Source organism: Fistularia commersonii, chromosome 12 (assembly GCF_037954325.1).
Source record: "Fistularia commersonii isolate RoL2024-O1a breed Wild chromosome 12, RoL_Fcom_v1.0, whole genome shotgun sequence".
Classification (NCBI taxonomy): Eukaryota; Metazoa; Chordata; class Actinopteri; order Syngnathiformes; family Fistulariidae; genus Fistularia; species Fistularia commersonii.
Genome location: NC_141295.1, coordinates 18,019,025 through 18,039,794, shown reverse-complemented (window position 1 = coordinate 18,039,794; position 20,770 = coordinate 18,019,025). Strand labels below are relative to the sequence as shown.

Genomic DNA, 20,770 nt, shown 5'->3' with positions numbered 1-20,770 from the left:
AACGAATGAACAAATATACATCCAGTTTTCTGACAAGCGCTCAATCAGAGGTAACATTAGGACAGTTAGTGCTGGACAGGACAACGGCGTACGTCTCACTTTAATACGAATAGAAAATATTAAATGCTCCCAGTAAAACAAAGCATAAATTAGTTTGGATTATGGACAGACAGTAGACATAACAAAGCTCCTTAGAGACAGTTTTTTGTTGTTTTTTTTTAAGTAAAAACCGCTTGCATGTTCAGGCCAAAGATTCATGACACCTTGAAAACAGCTGAAAACGGAGTTTGCATGATAACACTTGTTGCCAGTAAATCTAGCGAACAGCTATTTATAGAGGGTAATTTAGTACATTATACCATATACTTTAAGTACCGTATATGGCCTTCTTACGTCATCATATGCTTTCTCTTGCACAGCATTTGGGGTTGCGTCCTGAGCAAAGGTCAGGGAGACTAAATATATGTAAATATGGACTGGAATTGATTGGTAATCACTCTTAAATGATCGTGAGCACGTGATCCCTATGTATTTTTCCATAAATCAGCTTCTCTGGGCAATATGATGACAGCAAACGGATAACGGCGACACTGCAATGTTATTTTGCGGAGTTGCCGCATCTATCCTGAATCTTTGATCCAGCCTATGCAATGATATAATCCCGATGGATTACTAGAAAAAAAAAAAAAGCACAAACAGACAAGCATAAACAGACTGAGGTTGGAGTTGACAAGTTAACATTTAAAGCAAACAAAGCGATCAGGATTGAAGATGGGCATCAGGCGGCTATCTTGCAATCGGTTAGTGAAGAATAAAATCGGCGACGCTATAATTTTGCGGAGATTCGGCTCAGCCGTCCAAATGAGTCGTGGAAGGAAGGGGAACCATTTTGCTCTTAATGATGTGTGTTATAGCAGTGACTTGTTGAGATAATTACGTTAGTGACAGTGGCTGCTGCAGCTGTGGAGGCCACAGAGGTTGTTAGCGCGTCATCGGGGCCGGCAGCGGATGCGTAGACCGAGACATGGCTGAGGGTGGGTGACGGCGTGGGCGAGGCGCCGGGTGAGTCCAGGCTACAGATCTGCAGCTCGTCCAGCAGACCCGCCGTGGATGTAGAGTAGTGGCTGAGAGCTGACACCGTCACGGGGGAAGCCGAGGGCGACGCGCAGCCGCCGACGTTGACGGCGGTAAGGCTCGGCCCGGAGATGGCGCCGGAGATGGCGCCGGCTGCACCGCCGGCTGCACCGCCGGCTCCGCTAGGGGAATACGGCGTAGGCGATAGGGCCTTCGGCATTAGGCCCGACAGGTAGTCGAGTGAATCTGAGCTGTGGCAGCGATAGGGGGAGTGCCGTGCTGTGGGGTCGGGGGAGAGGGGCCCCTGAAGTTGCAGGGGGGAAGAGGGGAGTTGATCGAAAGAGGAGGAAAGAAGAGCGCTTAGTGATATCACTCATTAGCCACACTGTCACACAGGGTGTGCCGAGCCTGACGGGCGACGGGAAAACCGCACTGAGACGTCTGACGCGCGACGCTGTGGATTGAAGAAGCTCTGTTAGTTCTGTGGAGGCCGGCGAATTCTGTACGCGCCATACACAGTCACGCATTATTACATGTACGTCAACACGTGGAGAGTCCCGGTTAGTCTGGTTGTTTGAATGGCGGCACCAAGACCGAAACAAAAGGGCACCACATTCGCATCCGACTGCAGCCGTGGTCGCCCTGTGCTGGTAACAGGACGACCAAATAGCATCATCAAACTCTTCAGAGTAGATATGGATTGATATTGCTCGTAAAAATAAAAAAAAAATGCAGATTTATCAGGCTTCATCATGGGGTTTGTTATGGTGTCGAATATGGAGTTGAATAACAAGGCCCGGATCGCGTGTGCTGCCCTTCACTCTATCTTGATGTCACCGTGAAATGACTCGATAAACAAACGAACAAATAAATACGGTAGCTCATGTTGACGATGCCGTGGTTTTTTTTTAGAATCCTAGCTTCATCTTGCGTCAGTCATCGCCGCCATCGGCTGCGACGAGATAGCATGTGGATGGTTATGTACCAGCAGCTCTGCAGGAGAAGGCCGGGGTGGAACCGCGGGAGGAACCTCCATCATCACCTCCATCATCACCTCCGCTTGGGATGGAGCCGAGCCGGAGGGTTGAATTTGGACCTTGACCTCCGTTGCCGGGTTTAGGCTCACGCGCTCTTGGCCCGGACTGCCAGGAAACGAGGCCGTCTGTGTCGGAGGCCGAGAGCGGGCGGGACCCTTCTGCGGATGCGGGGACGGGGGGGGAGGGGAGGACCTGGTCTGGGGCTTAGCTCGGGGGTCGGGGTGGGAGTTCAGGTGTGCCGGTGGGTCCGAGATGGTGAGAGGGGTTAACGTGAGCGAAGAAACCTTACGCTCCCGGACCCGTGCGTTAGTATTGGAGGAGGAACTGAAGCTAGCCGGATCGGTGGAGGCGGCGGACTGGCGCGCCGGCGGCGCCGGGTCTGCGCTCGTCTCGGAGAAGGAGTAAGAGGACGTGCTGCTGACGGTGTAGGACTCTTTCAAAATGGATTTTTCACTGTGAGAGAAGGTTGCGGGACTCAAGTCATTGGCCAGAGCAATGAGGGAGCTGTAGGGCGGTGGATTAGCGACGGTGGTGGAGAAATTAAAACTATCTCTTCTGGGAGGTGGGGACGGCATGTGATTTAGTTCCTTTTCAGACAATTTGATTTTAACAACCCAAAAGGAAGATAAAACAAAAATCAGAACGATACAAATCAGGTTGAACAGAACGCACTGTGTGGTCAAAACATGATTTGACTAAAATATGAACAGTAATGGTATGTTTTGAAAACTTCAAGACCCAAAATAGAAGCAAAAGTAAGCGTGTGTCTGGGGAGGCATTTTACCTGCGTTGGAGACTTTTTGTCCTGCAGGTTCGGCCTGACGCTGCGGAAGCCTTTAGCGGCGAGCGATGAGCTACTGGCATCTCCGTTCTTGAGGCCATCTGTTGCGCTGCTCGACCGCCAAGAATCTGGAGGACGGGAGTTAATGTCATTAACATCACAAGCGGCGGCGTCCCGGAAGCCAAGTTCTGACACGACAGAGCCGATCATAGTCATCTCACGCGGGTTCCGTTTGACAGACTGGCGGAGGAACGGGAACGGCGAGCGCCTCGGAGGAATCTTTGTAAACACAAGACGTCTGGTGCCGGTGTGTAAAAAAAAAAGTCTACTGATCCACTGTTATGTCCGTATATGACAACCTGCGTAGTGTATTTATTTACAACATAAACAAACCCGTTCACTTGAAACCTGCGATAAGAGAGGAGATGCGTTTGGTTTTCTTCATGCAACGTGGGACGCTACACTTCTCCAGATCTCAACGTTGAATCGCAGAAGACGTTACGTTGCGGTACGTGATCGCAGGTCACGACAATCCCACTGAATCCAAACCCGCGTCGCCTATTTGTCCTGAGATGCTAGGCTAACGGCGCACAGACGCTTTAGCTTAAAAATCAACAACCACGAGGACTTACCCAGTTCTGATGAGAGAGAATCACTCCCTGAAGAAGAAAAAGAGCACAAAGCAAACTTAAGTGTCAACATTAGCATTAGGAGTCAACGTGACATTACATTAATTAAGACATTAAAGCTAAAACTTGCATTACCCATTCTGAAGTATGAGTCAACTCACAATAAGCCTGAGAATATGTCGAGTGACAAACAATAAAAAGAGGGAGTTGTGGCAAAAAAAGAAAACACTGAAAAACAAACTCGAAGACAACATGACTGATTCTGATTTTGTACAATTCGTTCCACTAACTTAATATCCACATGTCGTAAAAAAATAAGCAGTTCCTTCCACACTTCTAACCGATGAATCTTGTTTTGGAACAAAACGAGATTTCATCAATATTACATTTTCAAGATATCGCAGTGATAAATGTTGCAGACTTCAGAAGTCAACTTGGAACTGGAATAAATCGTATCACCATGTTATCTTTGCGAGCGTTGGCTTCATGTGGAAGGCTGTTTAAGCCCGACAGTGTAATTCAGCAAACAACAAATTCTAAATTCAAACGGCAAAATAAAGTCGTCGCGACAAACACAGCTTCACAGCGACGCTTGATAAAACAAGATGGCAAAAACACGGAAGAAACGATTAATGACCGGACACAAATGACAAACAGGGAAGCTTTATCCGACTCCTCTCGATTGTCGTACTCGCCGCTTTTCCGAGGGTATTTGAAATAAAACCAAGTTGATATTCACGTCAAATGATGTCCTATTTCTCCGCTTCATGTTGCGCTTGCCCGCACTTTTGAATTGCGATGCATCGTGCGGTCGCGCACTTGTTCGCTCCAAATAATAACATTTTTAACTTTGACAACTGTTATTGATTGCCTGTCTGCTGCAAAAGCCCTCCTGGCCATGCGAGACGAGATAGCGCATAATAAATATAACCCGCCTTGCAAGTTCACAAATCTGTCAACATAACAAGGCTATTTTGTTGCAGCAATTTTGACAGCCGGTTTCTTCAGGCGGGACGAGCGAGGGCTATTTCAGTCATCACACGGACTAATTCAAGTCCACATTTCTCCTGGAGCTTTCAAGCGTGGAGAGTTTGTTTAACCAGTTGACGCTCCCGCCGTTTGTAACCAGCGACGACGACAGAGGAGAGGAGTGACGCGGAAAAGATGACATAAAAACTTGAAAGAACAAAGAGGATGTGCCGTATGTATTTTACATAAATTGCAGGATGATAAATATTGGGAGAGCAGGCCGTACTAAAGCTGTCAAAATGTTGAAAAATGATAAACCAAGTATGATTAATGAGCGCTGGAGGAAACCCAGTGGAACTGCGTGATAATACCAGGAAAACGCCATCCAACAGCCCAAACATTGCTTTTGCATAGAGGCGGACACAAACTATTATCAACGTATTTCAAATTAGCCATATCAGGCCAAACGTTACATTTCTGAGAAATGAAAAACAACATTTAGAGGACTTTCTCTGGTTCTGTCTCCAACTGAGTTTACCTCACGAGATCAACCTTTTTTTTTTTTCCTGACGGCGTGTTTATCGGTGATGTGCTCGAGAGTGTTAGTACCTGTGGCCAGATTTGGTGAGCTCTGGACCCTCTTCATGGGTGAGGGTACGAGTGACAAGGCCACACTTTTTCGAACACATCCTCCACTATCTGAGAAACAACAGCCGGCCGGACGGAGGACCATTGAGGCGAAAGCGTCAGCAGCGGCGGCGGCGGCAGCAGCAGCACGCATGCACATGCAAAAACACACAGGGAAAAAAAGATAATGGAAAAGATAACGCAAAATGGGTAGCGGTAAAGCACATGCTCCAATAGACCGATTTTTACTTTCAGGAATCGGGTCATGGATTGAGGCAGTTGTTAAAAAAAAAAAAGAGATAAAAAAAAAAAAAAAAAAAGAAAACCTTCAAAATGTCACTGAATTAATTTGAGCAAATAAAGATGAGGGTTTTTTTATGTTAACCCTCATATTATGTTAAGGGTCAAATTGACCCTTAACATAATATGAGGGTTAAAAATTCCATAATTCTTTTTTTGATTTTTGTATTTTATTGTACATGTTATATTTTGTCTTTGTTTATTTGTATCTATATCCTTTCCATTTTTACTATTTACACACTTTTCTACCCCGTCATGCTGCTGTGACAGTAGAATTTCTCCGTCGTGGGATCAACATTCTGATCTGATATTATTTTTATTTTAACAGTTATTGCCTTGAACATCTTTCAAAAGTCAAGCAGTGTTTTTTTTTTGTTTTTTTTGTAGAGAGACTAATGGAATAAATTAATCTGGCACTTAGATAATTGTTTCATTACCCCCAACACCAAATTAATGAGTAAATAAATTTGATAAATAAAAAGTAAATAAAAATAATTAAAATCAACAAGCCAAATCTTAAATAATTTTAAGCACACATCATCAAAAGCCACATTTCTGTGATCTCCTGTTGATATTTCCGATTCTGCGGGGAGAAAAAAAATTGATGGCAAACTCGCTTTTATTTATCTGGCTGCCGTATTCGCTCGCGATGAGTCAGTTTTTCGAAGAGCGTCGTGAACACGCAGCGAGCAATAACCACGATGAGTCAGGATACTACTGGCAGCTCCGCAGACTAGAGCGTGGTCAAGGATTAATGTTGGATTACACATCAATTCGCTGGCTGCGATTCAGTTCGGGACGGCCGCCAAGTTCAGGATAGCGCTTCGAAAAAAGTATTGAGGGAGAAATACGTCATTGTGGTCGAAAGCAACAAGTACTACTATACTTACACCGTATATGCTTTCAGTTACAAAAACCCGGGCCCGAAATGGCCCGACGGCGGCGTGGTGAAACAGGGTCAGGATTAGAGTTACAGTCATGCTTGTGGCAAAGGAGCGCACGTGGAAGCTTACAAAATAACTAAGTGACCTAAAATGTTACTTGGGTAATAAATAAATAGAGGAGAAAATCCCAATCAGCTGAAAGGAAATGGTGTGGATGGACAAATAAATTAAAAACCATCATAAGTGTGTGTGTGTGTGTGTGTGTGTGTGTGTGTGTGTGTGTGTTCATACCTGTACCTGTATTCATATTGAAGGGCACTTCTTACTGGTCTCCGGAAGGGACACACACTTTCCTATGAATAAAAACAAAAATATTATAATAGTTATGACCTTTGGACCAGCAGGACCCTCAACTGTTAAGTGTTTATGATGAATCTTAAATAGAGATAACACGGTTGACCTGAGGGATTGTGAAGATGATTCCCCAAATGGAGGCTAAACAGTAGCATGTTTTTTTTTATTGAATATTTTCTAAATTAGATTGGCTCTCAGTAAGTGCAGATCTCTGCCACGGCCATTAGCCCCGATCCCACCACTGATTTTTATTATTTTTTTTTTCCTCCCACCGGATGGAAACTCTTATCGGAGTCAACACTAAATCCCAGACACGAATAGCTCTCGCTGCTTAAATGTGCCCTCTTTCTCACAATTAAAAAAAAACAAAAAAAAACAAATCTGGATTTGCCCCTTGCTCCGGCCGTGCCCTCAGATTCAAAGCGTTCCTTCTTGCCTCCGGTCGTGCACGGAGGTCGTGCACGGTGGCCTGCTAGTGTTTGTGCAATCCGAAAAAGAGTCAAACTGATAAACAAACACCAGTGAAACCGTGGCTCCAGACGGAGATGGATGACATCGCTATTCATGGCGTCATAGGATGGCTAGAACATCAACTCCTGCTACCAGAGTTAGAGAATTTGTTTGGAATTTCTGCTTGCACAAGGAGGGAAGACCATCTTTTGATTTGCAAGTTGTCATTTGGACAAAGTTAAGTCTTAATCATGTTTTCAACGCTCTCTCGCCTGTTTACGGATCTGGTTGAAAAGCTGTGGCAAATAGTGCTTATAATATTAAACAATGTAGGGATATCACTCCTACCTTTAGCGGTTTATATTGTTTTTTTTTTCCCACAGATTTTACCTAGATTTTAGAAATATCAAATTCAGAAATTTCACGAATCTATGCCTTATTCCATGCAGTATTAAAGAGTTCTGCTGTCACTTCTGTACAGGCAGGGAGTCTTTGCCTGGCCTCTGTTTGAAAGAATCTCACACTGCATTATTGACATATTATATCATATCATATCAACAACGGTAACACGTTACTTTTGGCTCAGACTGGAATGAATGTGATTGAATCTTTTTACCTGATTATAGCATTCAAAATCTTACAAATGTTGTATGCAGTAAGGGAAAAAGGCTTCCGAATGGACACTTAAAGCGTCACAGCATATGGATGAAACATAAATAAACAGATTATACAAGATGCCAGGTTTACCTAAGTGGACCCATACACTATTTTCTCTGCTTTCTCTGCTCTTATGGTGACATATTTCAGTAAAAGACGCGACACCCGACGCATCTGGATGTCTGGATGCATGTAGGAGGGATCACATGTCAGGTATGGAAGAAACCAGAGTACATTTCCAACAAGTAAACACTGTATCATCCTTGTATGCGCCAAGAGGTGGCGGCGAACTGTACGCAGCAAAGCTAACTTTTATGTTTTCTTCTGTCAACAACCTAAATGACTCAATTCTGTTTAAATGTGTGAGGGATGGATTTGGCAATGCAAGGTTTGACAAGTTCAAAAAAATAAGAAAAGACAGAAAATATCTTAAGTAATGAATTGCAGTGCTGGGTTTGCGTAATGCTTTGGGCGCCCTTTAGAAACGCTTGCTGTGCATCAATGCTAAGACCCTTTGTTTTGTTTTCCCCCGTCTAATTTATAATGAAACATGAAATCTTCAGCATTCCTTATTTGAAAATCACTAATAAAGCATTTTTATGGGAGCGAGTAAAAGTTTACCCCCAAGCGAATAAATTCTGTGAATGTGTGAGATTGTGTGTGGGATTTTATGGCTGCAACACACACACACACACGTCGCCAATAGAAACATGATACAAGTTATTGACTCAGACACCATCAAACCGCCCTGAAAAAGTCAACTTTGCTGTGTCAGACAACTCTAAGCAATGAGTGAAATATCATCCAGCGCTGTAAACTCGGCCGCGGGCGGTGACCAAGTGTTCAGCGGTAATATACGGCACCAGCAGTCACCGAATATCAACAACATTAAGCAAATCTAACCCCACGGCAGACACATGGAATTTTAGTGAAGCTATTAAGTCATGTTTGCAGGGACAGCTAAAGGAAACGCACTTGCGTGCTTGTTTGCGGCAGCTGTTGAGATCGTTTCACACTATATTGTACCCGGCAGAGTTTTCACCAGGCGAAACCCTAAAACGTCAAAACAATACTGGAGTAAAGGGATAATAAACACCTCTTTCAATAGCAAACTTCTAGTTTTGCAAATGTATTCTCTACAGAGATGACCAAAAACTGAAAAAAACCATAGCTCTGATTCCTTATGGGGAAAAAAAGGAAATGAAAACAAAATATAAAAACGGTTTTAGTGGCCCCAATTAATGTTTACCGTTGAAATTAACAGTGCGCTTTACTGTTCATTTGCACTCTGTTATTATTTTGTTAATTTCACGTCACCGTGGGATTGTGAGAAACGTCTTCTCAATTCTTCAGTACACAGAAATTGACAATAAGCCTGACTTCGACTTGATCCCGTACGACACGTCGGGGCTGCATAAGATGGGACATCCTTGCAGAAATAAGCCGCAAGTGTACTTTGAGAAACGGTTAAAATATAGCTGGTGACATCATGGTCGTTTCCTTCCCTGAAATTCACAAGTGCGTTACTCATAAATAGCCCGGTTGTCTTGCCTGGGTCGCTCCCGTCTCAGCAGGCCACGCACTCAGCGGGACTTTGCTCCCTGATGAGAGTGAAAATTCAACGGCGATTGTGAAAATTCTCAGCGGTGCGAGTGAGTCTGCACCGACATCCTATTTGGCGAAATAGAAAAGACTCCACATTATTCAGTTTTGCCTTTGGGAAAGAGAGGATAAGATATATAGCGAGAAGCCTTGCGGTTATTGTGAGTAGCTTGTATCGCCAGTTGGCAGGACAGTAAATCACCGTTGAGTATATTGAGCCGCTAAATCGGACTCCCGAAAGAAAAGCCAAAAATCTGGACCGGAAAAACTCCACGCGAACGTCCCAGTTTTTAATCCCGTTCTGTCGACACGACGGTATGAGCCGCGTGTCACGAATCTTCCCGTGAAAAATCAACGTCGCACGAACAAGACGGCGTGATGTGGACATGTCTGGAAAAAAAAAACGAGGCATTTTTTTAAAATGCTGATTTCAGATACCGTTCCGGTTTTAGCGAAGACAAACATCAATCAGGTAAAATCTCAGAGCAAAACTGTCATCGTGCGAGGAAACGGCGAGACGGGACGTCACTTTTACTGTTACGATCTATAAAAAAAAAGGAAAAAGGGAGGCGGGAATTCATTTCGACTGAGTGAAATTTTCGGGCCTCATTGTAAACTGACAGGTTAAGACTCGATAATTGTGGTCGACACTTCTTGGGGCTTATTTTGGAAGAGGCATGTGGCCATATTCTGACGTGAACGCGAAAAGTGCCTCGGCAGCTGGCGGAGGCGACGAGAGGCACAAGATGGATGGCATCTCGGAAGCATGCATCAGGCCCCGCGGACAATGTCTCAGGCTTCACTGGGGTGAAATCATGGAAAACTATCAAAAGAAATGAAAGCGTTCTGTGATCTTGTCTGCTTTTTTTTTTTTTTTTCGAAGAACGAACTTATTACCCTTTACAAAAAAAAAAAAAAAAAAGAAAAAAAAAACTCAGTCATTGTGCTGTCTTGGAGTTCTTTCCCACTCTGACATTAAACATCCGGCTTCTTTCCGCACTGCTGCTACTGAAGTACCACATTGCATAAATAGAAGTACTTCACGCCGTTTGACGCCCACGTGGTTTCTCATTAAAAGTCGAATTCTCTGTTCTTTTATTCCACCCCTTACCTTCTTCAAGATTCCTCTATGTTGCGCTGTGACATGCCGCGGCATCTTGATCGGAAAGCAGGGTTTTAACGCAGAGGGAAACATGCAGAGCATACGATGTAAAATCCTCTGACGGTACCGAGTGTGTGTGAAGATTAATGTAAAAACGTGCAATCAAAACTCTAATAAGACAATTGATCACTTTCACTTACTAGAATCAACTGTTTTATATTATTATCATTCCAGATGCATGAAAGTCTGTGTGCACCTTATACTCTCTCTGAGAGAAAATTCATTTTAGAGAGTGAACTTCTTTAAATACCACTTTAACTTTGGCTACTTGGATAACTATTCAATAATTTAGGGTGATAACTTCTTGTAAGGAGGAAGTAGGATGAGGTTCTGGACGCCGTCGGACCGTGAATTGTGGGATACTTTGAGCTGGATGCTCACCCTCAAAGGGTATGCCATCATAAATCTCTCTCTGAAAAACACATCCACCCTCCCACACACACACACACACACACACACACACACACACACACACACACATACGGGGGTAAATCATGTGTCTGGCGTCGCAGGCTGTCGGCCTCCAAATGATGGTCAGATTATAAACAAGATCATGTTTCTTGGGGACAGATCAGCGGCGACACAGCAGCTGCGGCCGCGGTGTAATGTTATGGCTGGACACGTAGAGAAAACCCACCAGGCTCTACACCTCCGACTATCTTTCCAGATAGAGATTTAAAATTTAAATAAAAAGAATCTACTGATGACTGATTCGAGGCCGGGTGCTCCTTTCATCTTGCATAATGTGTCACATTCATTTCCAGCAAGGCGGCGAATGTTACGGTTAATGTCAAACCGACAAAGGGGAGCTGTAAGATTAAGCATTAGCAGATTTAACGTTCGTGTTCTTTCACTTCTGATAATTATGACTGAACCTAAGATGACAGATCATTTCTTTACCGCGTGCAAACCAATTATGCTAAAATTTAGCGAAGAAGAAAAAAAAAAGGGGCTTCCGAACAGTTGGATTTGTACGTCTTCGTTCACTTTGTTTTATTTCCTTATTTTTCCATGGCTGATCCAGCGACTGTAATTTAAGAATTGGTCAGCCACTATGGCGACGACTGGACATAATGACAGGGAGTAATAACTCACCCACTGCAAATACACAAGTCAGAGCCGCAGAAAGATGTGATGTCCAACACCACAAGCCTAGAGGTCTGTTGAGTGACATCCGAGATCCCATTTGGTTAATATCAACTGATAAATCTGGTGCGGAGTGCTGACTCATTTTGAAAAAAAAAAAACAAAAAAAAAAACAAAACAAGACCCCGCAGTAAATAAGATCGAAAGCTCTTCCCCCATTTTCGTCATGTATGAACAGCATCATTTTGGATTTGAACGCAATATCCCTTTTAATCCATGCAACTATCTTAGCAACAACACGTCCTTCCACATGGGAGGCTTAAGGGGTGGATAAACTAAAGTCAAAATAGACTCTATGTCTAAGATAACAAGGTGGACTTATTCCGAAAAGAACTGAAATGTCTAGAATTATTTTTGTTAAGAGTAATTTCCGGACTATAACCCGTTTTGACACTTCAGCTTATACAATGCTGCGGCTAATTTCTGGACTTTTTGGGGGGCTAATGAGCTTCACGCCGCCAAAATTTAGAGACACGTTTAGACCTGTCAAATCGGACAAATAAAATGACCGTGAAATTCTGAGGCCGTTCAATTCCGACGCCGCAGAAGACGATTTTAACGGTTTTAGTGCGCGGGAGGAAGACCGAGATAGCGATCAGCTGGAGGAGGACGAAGGGGGATAGAAAATGGATGGATTTTTCCTCGTGTTATTTATTATCAATCTTTTTCTTCAGCCGTGTTACAGGCGCTGTTCGGAAAAAAGCATTTCCAGTACGTATCTTCGGATGGCGCTGGTGCGTATTTAATTAAAAGTTAAAAATAAAATGTATCCGCGGGAATATCTCATGCTACAATGTGGACACCTGTGGCTTATAGACAAGTGTGGCTAATATATGTACACATAGATTTATTTTGTTATTTTTTTGCAGGACGGCTTATATTCAGGTGCGCTCTATAATCCGGAAATTATGGTTATTAAAAACACGAAAAGTAAAAAACCGAAACAAGGACATTCCAGTAAACACAAAGTATGCCGTTCACATGTTCAAATACAGAAACGCAATTCAGCTCTGATTCTGAAAAACTGTTGAAATTGTCCCAGACCCATAATTTGTTAAAAAACAAGAAAATAAAATAGGAAAGATATACATTTGCAAACCATTTCCATTCATTCACAAGTCAAATTTCTGGATAGAAAGAAGTCCCTCATACAGGGAGGCCTTTGGTTTTTAAAAATCATACAGATGTGTCTTTATTGGATGTAGGATTGGCTTTCAACATATTTACAATGTATTAAATGGATTCGTTAGGTCACTTTTTCGAGGCAGAAAAGGTCAGACGCTCGGCTTCGGGGGAAAAAGATGCAGAACACTGGATTGCAGGGCTTTTACAGGGAAGATTGTTATTTCTGGGATTAATCATTTCCCAATGTGGCCGAGCAAAAGGGTGCACTTGGTTAATTAATCAAACCACCGAGCGGCCGGCACTGGTTCCTGATCCCAATCTGGAAACATACGCGGCCTTGGTTGTTAATTAAAATGATAATTACATAACGCATTTGGTACAGAGAATAAAAGATGAATTCTGGGGCAGATGACTGAACAAAAGGGAGTTGAGGGGGTAAAAACCCATATTTATGTATATTTTTAGTAATAATACAAGAGTAACATGTGTTATTTACTTACAAATAGAATTGATCTGATAAACTTTCATGAGTGTTATAATAGTAATGTCAATTTAGAAGAGAAAGCTATTGCACTGTAGGTTTTTTTTTCCCCTGCATCATGCAGCCAGACGGGGCTCATTTATAAGTGCGCTTCCATTTTAGGTCATTGTAGCGGCTGACTTGACAACAGGAGAGACTGGCGCACTGGACCATTGTTGCTTCCTTGGCACATTACATTGTCAAGGCATCAAGAAAAAAAAAAAAAAAAAAAAAAAGCCAAAAAATGTTCATCTATGGAAGAGATAAACAACATAGCAGGGTGAGTATGATTTTGAACGCGCTAAAAACAATCACAATATAGCTAATATAGCTCCTGTTCTCTTTGCGGAGAAATGCTTTTGTTATAAAACACTGTACACTTGGAGGCGTTTGAAAGCCCAGATGTTGAGCAGCTGCAAACATCACGGACGCAGCGTGCACGGCAGAAGATCCGCCTCCATAACGTGTCAACCCACCACGAGAGGCCGAGGAATTTTAAAGAGTTGCCGGAACAAAACCCCCTCGATAACCTTTTAGGGCCGATCGAATATTTGAGTATGCCCGTCAACCGTAACATCACGAACACTGACAGCTGAAGCGCACGCTATTGATTACGTGGTTACCATGGCACCTGCCGAGGGGTGGGATATTATAGGACAGCGAGGGGACATTTAGTCTTTGGAGTCGATGTGTCCAAAACAGGAAAAACGGAAAGCGAAAAAGGATGTGAGCCGCTGACAAGGGTCAAACTGTGATGGAAAGAACGACAGGGTCAGAGCGTCTGAAAAACCTGCGGCTCTGGTGCGGCGGTCCCAGCCCACGCCGCTCATTCGCTCACCAAAAACGCTCCAAGAAAGGCAAGCCGGTGAATCGGTGATGGAGTAATGGTTACCCCAAAGCCTCGGTGATGCATGCGATGAGGAAAGGCTGATCCCGTGTAGCCCGATCCAAAAGAAGAAAAAGACACTGAGGGTCGAATTGCTTAAAAAGTGAATTTTGGTGGTCGGAAAGATGTCAGAACAACAGCGTCACAGTTTGTCGAGCGCGGAGCCGCATAGCTGCACGCCGGTTAGCGTTCCCGAGCTCACGGCAAAAATGCTTCGGGAATGGTTTGAGGAACACAATCTGTTTAAGGTGTTGACTCGGCGGGTAAATTCCTCCGGATCCCGGCCCGATCGAGCATCTGTGGGACCGCGAGCCGCGGAAACCCCGCCTCGCAGCTCGCAGGACTGCTGCTCAGACCTGGGAGCTCCATACCGCAGCGCACCTTCACGTATTGGCAGATAAGCACCTTTTTATCCGGCAAAAAACAGGACAATCGCAACATCAGGCGGGGGTTCTTGACGTGGCGGCAGATACACTCCGTAATGTATTCACAATAGGCGGTGCAGTTTTGCAGCTTTGTTTATTTCTTGAAACAATTCTATCGCAAAGCCCTTCTGAGTGAGAGTGACAAGTTCTAAGAGATAAGCTGACTGTGGCCTCAGGGGTCGTGACCCCGGGGTGGTCGCACAGGCCGGGACACACTCGCAACACGGCCAATAGATTAAGGTCATTAGCAAATCTATTTAAAGGAGCAAGAAAAAAAACAAAATAAGCGTATTTGTCAAAGAGAAGTAAAGCAGATTGTCATCATTTGCAGGATAAGAAAGATGAATAACTTTGGCCTCAAAGTTAGTGATAACGGTGACAAAACTTGTGGGATAAACCGGAGCAATCTGTTCCTTTTTTTTTTTTTTTTTTTTCAGAATCAAAGAGGGCGAAACCCTTTTCAACAAGGCGACAGAATGTCCCCGGAGATCAGACGTAAATGTTAAGAGAGACACGGCCGCCCTGAAAACGAGCCAAGAGGGAGAAATACTCTCCAAAAAAGGCAAAATGTGGGATTGCTTCATTCCTTGATTGCTGAATGGGATCCAAGTTATTTTCGTGGTGCATGTTTGTGGTCGAAAAAAAAAAAAGGGAGTGCAAAAAGAGATGCCTGGGAATCAAAATAAGATAAATAAGAGCGTGTCAAAGAGAAATCATCCATTTGGGTCAAAGAGAAGTCAAATAGTAATGCTGGGCATCAGGACACAAACTATCCAAGCGTTTAAATTACATTTAATCCAAAGCCTGTCTATGTATTCCAAAATATTCAACACTTCTAAATAAATACAATAAAATAAATACTAATAGTGATAAAATAGATGGTAGTTGCAGTGATATAATAAAATGTCTACGCTCTTCATCAAATCATCAGATATGTTTGACAGATACTGATTTCTGATTCATTTCTCTGTCACAGTGATGACAATGTGTGATACGCTTGAGTTTTATTTAAGAAGGTTTTTCTTACTATCCGGTTTCTATTTGAATTACGGCTGCAAACAAATCAAGAGCAATTCTTATTTATCAGCGGCTTCCATCGTCTATCATATCACAATACCTTTAACTATTATCTGGACCTGCAAGACGCCGTATGATTGAATAAAGTGCTAGATTTGTAATATATTATATGTTATAATATATCGCACCAGTCCCTGTGATGAACACGTGAGCAGTTTTCTGCCACAGCTGTGTGGGCTCTTCTGTTGATGATTCCCACAGGAAAAATAGTGCACGTCAGTGACTGACATAACATGACATATAGACTTCCTCCCTCTAAAGCAGCACTCAGTCTTTGGTCAAAGGGCACGACATCAACCATTATATTGTTAGCTAGTTAGTTAGTTAGTTAACCTACACTTTCTTTATGGACAGTGCACCAGTGCACTGGTGTGCAAATCATGTTACATCCAATGTTTTTTACCAGGATTTAATTCTTTTTTTAAAACCTTCAAACATATTAACGGAAGCAGGAAATGGTCAAACCATTCTCGATGGGTTTTTAAAACCGAGAAGTAAATTTAGCAGCTGGATGAGGTATTTAAAACACACAATGCAGAGAGATGTTGCACAGACCTCGGAGAAAAGGTTTGCACTCTTATGAATGCTCATCCTTTTACAGCAAACAGCCATTAGTATGTCAACTACATTTTAGCTTGTAAAAAGAAGTAAGTAAATAAACCCGAGCATTATAACCCGAAAAGGTTTACAAACAAAAGTCCTCTAGGACACATTTGAAATATTCACACACGCTGATAAGTAATCAGTGATGTTTCACGCTTTGGTCTTTTTTTTCCATGTATCCGTTTAAAAGCATTGCTTGAAATGATTCATTCCCACAGGTAAAGTTACTTGTAGCTCGCCGCAGGTTACGGATTTATATAACCGCGACTCCATCACATCGGCGGCGGCGGTCGAGCAACAGCCACTTCCAACAAAGTCTCTGTTATCTGCCTTGTTTGTTCAACCTTGCCACTCATTAGCAGACCCCCCTCTGGATTTATAAATGGATAGGGGGAGGTCAATACGCTGACCCTGCGTGCCCACTCACTGTCCATACTGCAAACAACAGAAGCCCATGTGTTCTGCCCATTGCGTCACAACGCCGCTAACAAGCGCGGCCATTGGTCTGAGAGCACTAATGCAATTATGCAACACAAACCTCGGTACTATGATTCTGCGCTTCAGAGGAAGACTGAATTGAATGTGACAACGCATCGCGCTGTAGAACTGAGGATACTTCCACGGCTGCGGTGTTCACAGAGCCCGAACGTTGTTGCAAAGTCAACATTGAGGAAAAAAGTAAGCTTCGGCTTTCCCTGAGTACACATGATGATGGAGCGAGCGCAGGGCTCCGGTCGTAACCGTAGGTTTTTTTTTTTCAGACGGCTGGAAAAAACGTCACCTGAGTCTCTCAAACAATAAAATGTGAGCTCGAAATGTGAAGCCGAAGATCTCCGAGAGCGGGAACCATTCGCCGAAGGTTTGATTATCTCATAAAAAGGACGAACCTGTCCCCCCCCCCCCCCCCCCCCCCCCCCCCCCCCCCCCCCCCCCCCCCCCGCCATTAACATTATTAACTGAAGTCCCCGGTAGGAATATGTGAAAAATAGTGCTTAATAAAACTTTCCTGCAGCAGTTTGTCATTTGAAGTACACTAAAGCAGAAGAGCTATCAGCAGGGGCTGAGATTACATTCCCCATAAATAGTATGGATTCCCCAGGTACCAGGGTTAAGTGTCAAGAATGAAGATAAGAAGAACTTGATTAGCAGGGCTGCTATATTTGCTGTCATTAGATAGGACCCTTTAACCCCTGAGGCAGTTGGGAGGAGAAAAAAAAAATCTATTTGAGGAATATTTGTACTCGGGAGTGTAAGCCGCGAGAAAAAAATGTTTTTAAGTTGTTTTTTGCCCAACCGCACAGAATTTAAAGAAAGAATGGAGATCTTATCAGATTGCATGCGTGCAGGTGACATTATTTATAAAAACGTACACATGTGAAAAGGCAAAATAAGAGGCAGGCTCGTGTAGGGATGAATAATAAAAGGACATATTCAGGCTTTTTTCCTTTAGGAGTCTTTGTTTAAGCATTTTATGAAAAAAGGGGCTTTGACACAAGCCATTACAACTTTATCAAATCATGTAAAACAGCAAAAATGACACCTCTTAAGCATCTAATATTTACAAACCGCTGACATTTAAGGTCCCTTTTTCAAGTATTTGTCCTTTTACACCATCAGCTTTTGAACAAATATCTAGTATCCAGAAGGAATGAGGAGGAGGAGGCGGAGGGGAAAGCAGGGTGACAGTAACAAGGGAATTAAGGTTTTCAAGCCTCTTAAATCTAAAACAATGGCATTTCTGTCCAGCCCCGGTAAGCTCTGTGATTTGCAAAATCGCAAAACCCAACACAAATTGTACTTTGCTAGATACTGACATTTAGGCCGGATTGAAACAGTAACTAGTGTCCCTCATGATACGGGGGGGGGAGCCAGGCGACGACGGCATTTATTTCTGAAAAACGGGAAAAAAAGCATTTAGTTTTACGGCGAGAACCGATCGGCTTCTATGTTTACATCACATGAAAAGAGATCGTCTTCCCCGTGATGATTACCAGGTAACAGACAAAGTGCCTCCTGTAGCTCAGGTGGCGTGTGCGTACACACACACACACACACACACACACACACCGAGTGAACGGTGCTACGAGCCGAGGCTGGGAACCACCCCTTACTGTGTACCCAAGGGGTCAAGGTGACATTCCACAACACCTCAGAGACTGGCCTAATGGAGGGATTGGTGCATGGCTTTTGTTGAGAGGGAAAGGGGACACCATTAAAGAGGAGGTAACAAGAGATGGGAGTATATAAAAAGGACACGGGAGGAGAAAAAAAAAAAAAAAAAGGGGAAAAAAAAGCGAGATTACGGGGTGAAATTATGGGAGGTAAGTGGTAAAAAGTAAAAGGAGAAGAGGGCCATGCATTTTTGTGGGGATTTAAATGACCCTTTAGCCCGACGTTTCGTGTGTAAAAGTTACAAAAATACAAAGTTTCAATGTGTTTTTTTTTTTTATTTTACATAAATTTAATTCTATCCTTTCAGTTAAAGAACACATTTAGCCTCGTTAAATTTGCAGGGTTTGTGCACACACGTTCTCAAAACTTTGCCTGAAAGCAAAGTAATTTGCTGCTATTTCGGAGATGACCAGGGTTGAGGGCAGAGTTTTATTTGCAAACTGTCACGGCATGAAATAAAACAAATTAAAAAAATGACATACTAGTCTACCATTGTGGGTTTCGGCAGAACAGAAAAATACAATTTACCTTACATGTTTGAGTTGTAAAAGCTATTTAAACATTTTCCAATTTGCATTATCTTAAAAAAACACAAACGTGTGAACCAAGTTGCTCTCCATTTCTGTGTATTCAGTCACATTTTACACTTTTACACAAAGAATCAAACGTTAAATAATTGTATGTCATGCTGATTCCCTTTTGGATTTTGCAGATTAAAGATGTGAAATTCAGTTTGACCGACTTACCTGAGTCAGTGCAAACCAAGAGGCCGAGACTCCGTCTTGACATGTTAACCAAAGACGTCTCTCTACGACCACGATGCAGGTGTAAGCCATCAATAAGGAGAAAAAAAAAAATCACTTCTTACCGTCATAAAACCCCAAGACCGGAGGCTCGCTGGGAAAAGTCTGGAATAGGTAAGTTGTGTCCCCAAGTTCTTCCTCTCTCTTCTGGGTATGGGTTTTTCTTTCTTTCTTATTCTTGCCGCTCGGTAAGTCTCTCCTCTGGGTCAAGCTTTATTCCGAGATCTGTTTCAAGCCTGGGAAGCACAGAGACAACAGAACGGGTAGAAAGTTAGAGCCAAATAGAAAGAGTGACGGGGGGGGGGGGGAGAAAGAGAGTTCCCTGTTTGGTTGAAGCAGTGATCAGATCCAGCTATTTTCAGACTCAGGCATGCTTGTCTATGAGACTGGAAAGTTACCCTCCAGTGTAGATGGGTGGGGGCTAAGTGACAGGAGTGACTATCTCTATTTTACCGCACACGCGCGCGTTTTCGTGCAAGCGTACCGTACGGCGGGCGGGCGGGCGGGCGGGCGCCGGCTGTGCCGACAAAGACAAGCAACATCCAGCGGACGCACAATCTCACATCTTGCAGAAGAGAACGCGGTTACATACGTGTGTTCGGCACCTCTAATAACATCAGCTTGGCGTACCTGCGACCACGCACGGTTGACTAGACAAAGGTTAGGGCGCCGGTGGGCGTGAGCGGACAGGGAAGGGCGTTGAGAAATACTCCGGCCGCCCACATCCCCCCCGGGCCTTCATGTCACACAGTAGCCGATGTCGTCAGTGTGGGACTATGTCGAGTGGACTACTCCACACTAGCTGTCAAATTCTTCTCGCAAGAGATTTTCTTTCGCTTTCTGTTGCTGACACTTTGATTGCTTAGCACGAAAGATGCCGAGTCGGTGGGGGTTCGCCGAGATGCGAGAATGTTCATGAACGCATCTGAGGAAACGCAAAAACGCTGTTTGCCTGTGTAACAAATATCATCGCAGTCATTGTCATACCTGGTAGTTAATATAGACATACTGATTATATGTCCACTCATCCGTGTCATTAATAATCCCAGAGCTGTGTCATTCATATGGGTATATTAGGAAATGACCACACACAGGCTGAATATACACTGAGCAGAGGTCAGGCCCGAGAACCAAGACCCCAGACTCCCTGCTATTTCCAGAATGATGAGGTAAGTACGGCTATTAGCATCTCACATTTAGATCCCGGACACCTAAAACCAAGCAAGCAGCTACTGTGCAATATGCTATTTGGACCACTTCCACTGCACCTATACAATGTATAGAATAAACACTTATCTAGTGAAAAGATGCGCTGTGGGTTTTATTTCTGACTAGGGCACTCTTTGCAAACACAAACTCAAAGGTGCGCATGGTGGTTCACTGGAAAGAAAAACAAAACATGTCAGACATTTTTTGAGTTGGTCAAAAATGCAACATGTGAGCGTTGATCGAAATAGAGTTTTTTCACAAACTAGTTACAATTCTAA

General features: G+C 43.5%; 1 protein-coding gene across 19 annotated transcripts in view; it reads right to left on the bottom strand.

The window, feature by feature from the left end:
• The window catches only part of sorbs2a (sorbin and SH3 domain containing 2a), a 67,747-nt gene that overhangs the window by 23,404 nt on the left and 23,573 nt on the right, over window positions 1–20,770 (bottom strand). For 9 of the 19 annotated variants that reach the window (XM_086157472.1, XM_086157473.1, XM_086157482.1 and 6 more), the window contains 6 exons: window positions 19,349–19,519; window positions 6,593–6,654; window positions 5,100–5,189; window positions 3,525–3,551; window positions 2,896–3,020; window positions 2,060–2,698 (listed from right to left, as the gene is read on the bottom strand). In XM_086157472.1, the coding sequence (XP_086013598.1) occupies window positions 2,060–2,698; window positions 2,896–3,020; window positions 3,525–3,551; window positions 5,100–5,189; window positions 6,593–6,608 (897 nt within the window). In that variant the 5' untranslated portion in view covers window positions 6,609–6,654; window positions 19,349–19,519. Of the gene's footprint in view, window positions 1–937; window positions 1,379–2,059; window positions 2,699–2,895; window positions 3,021–3,524; window positions 3,552–5,099; window positions 5,190–6,592; window positions 6,655–19,348; window positions 19,654–20,770 lie in introns of those variants that run through there. The other 10 variants (XM_086157488.1, XM_086157485.1, XM_086157489.1 and 7 more) reach the window with 6 other exon arrangements.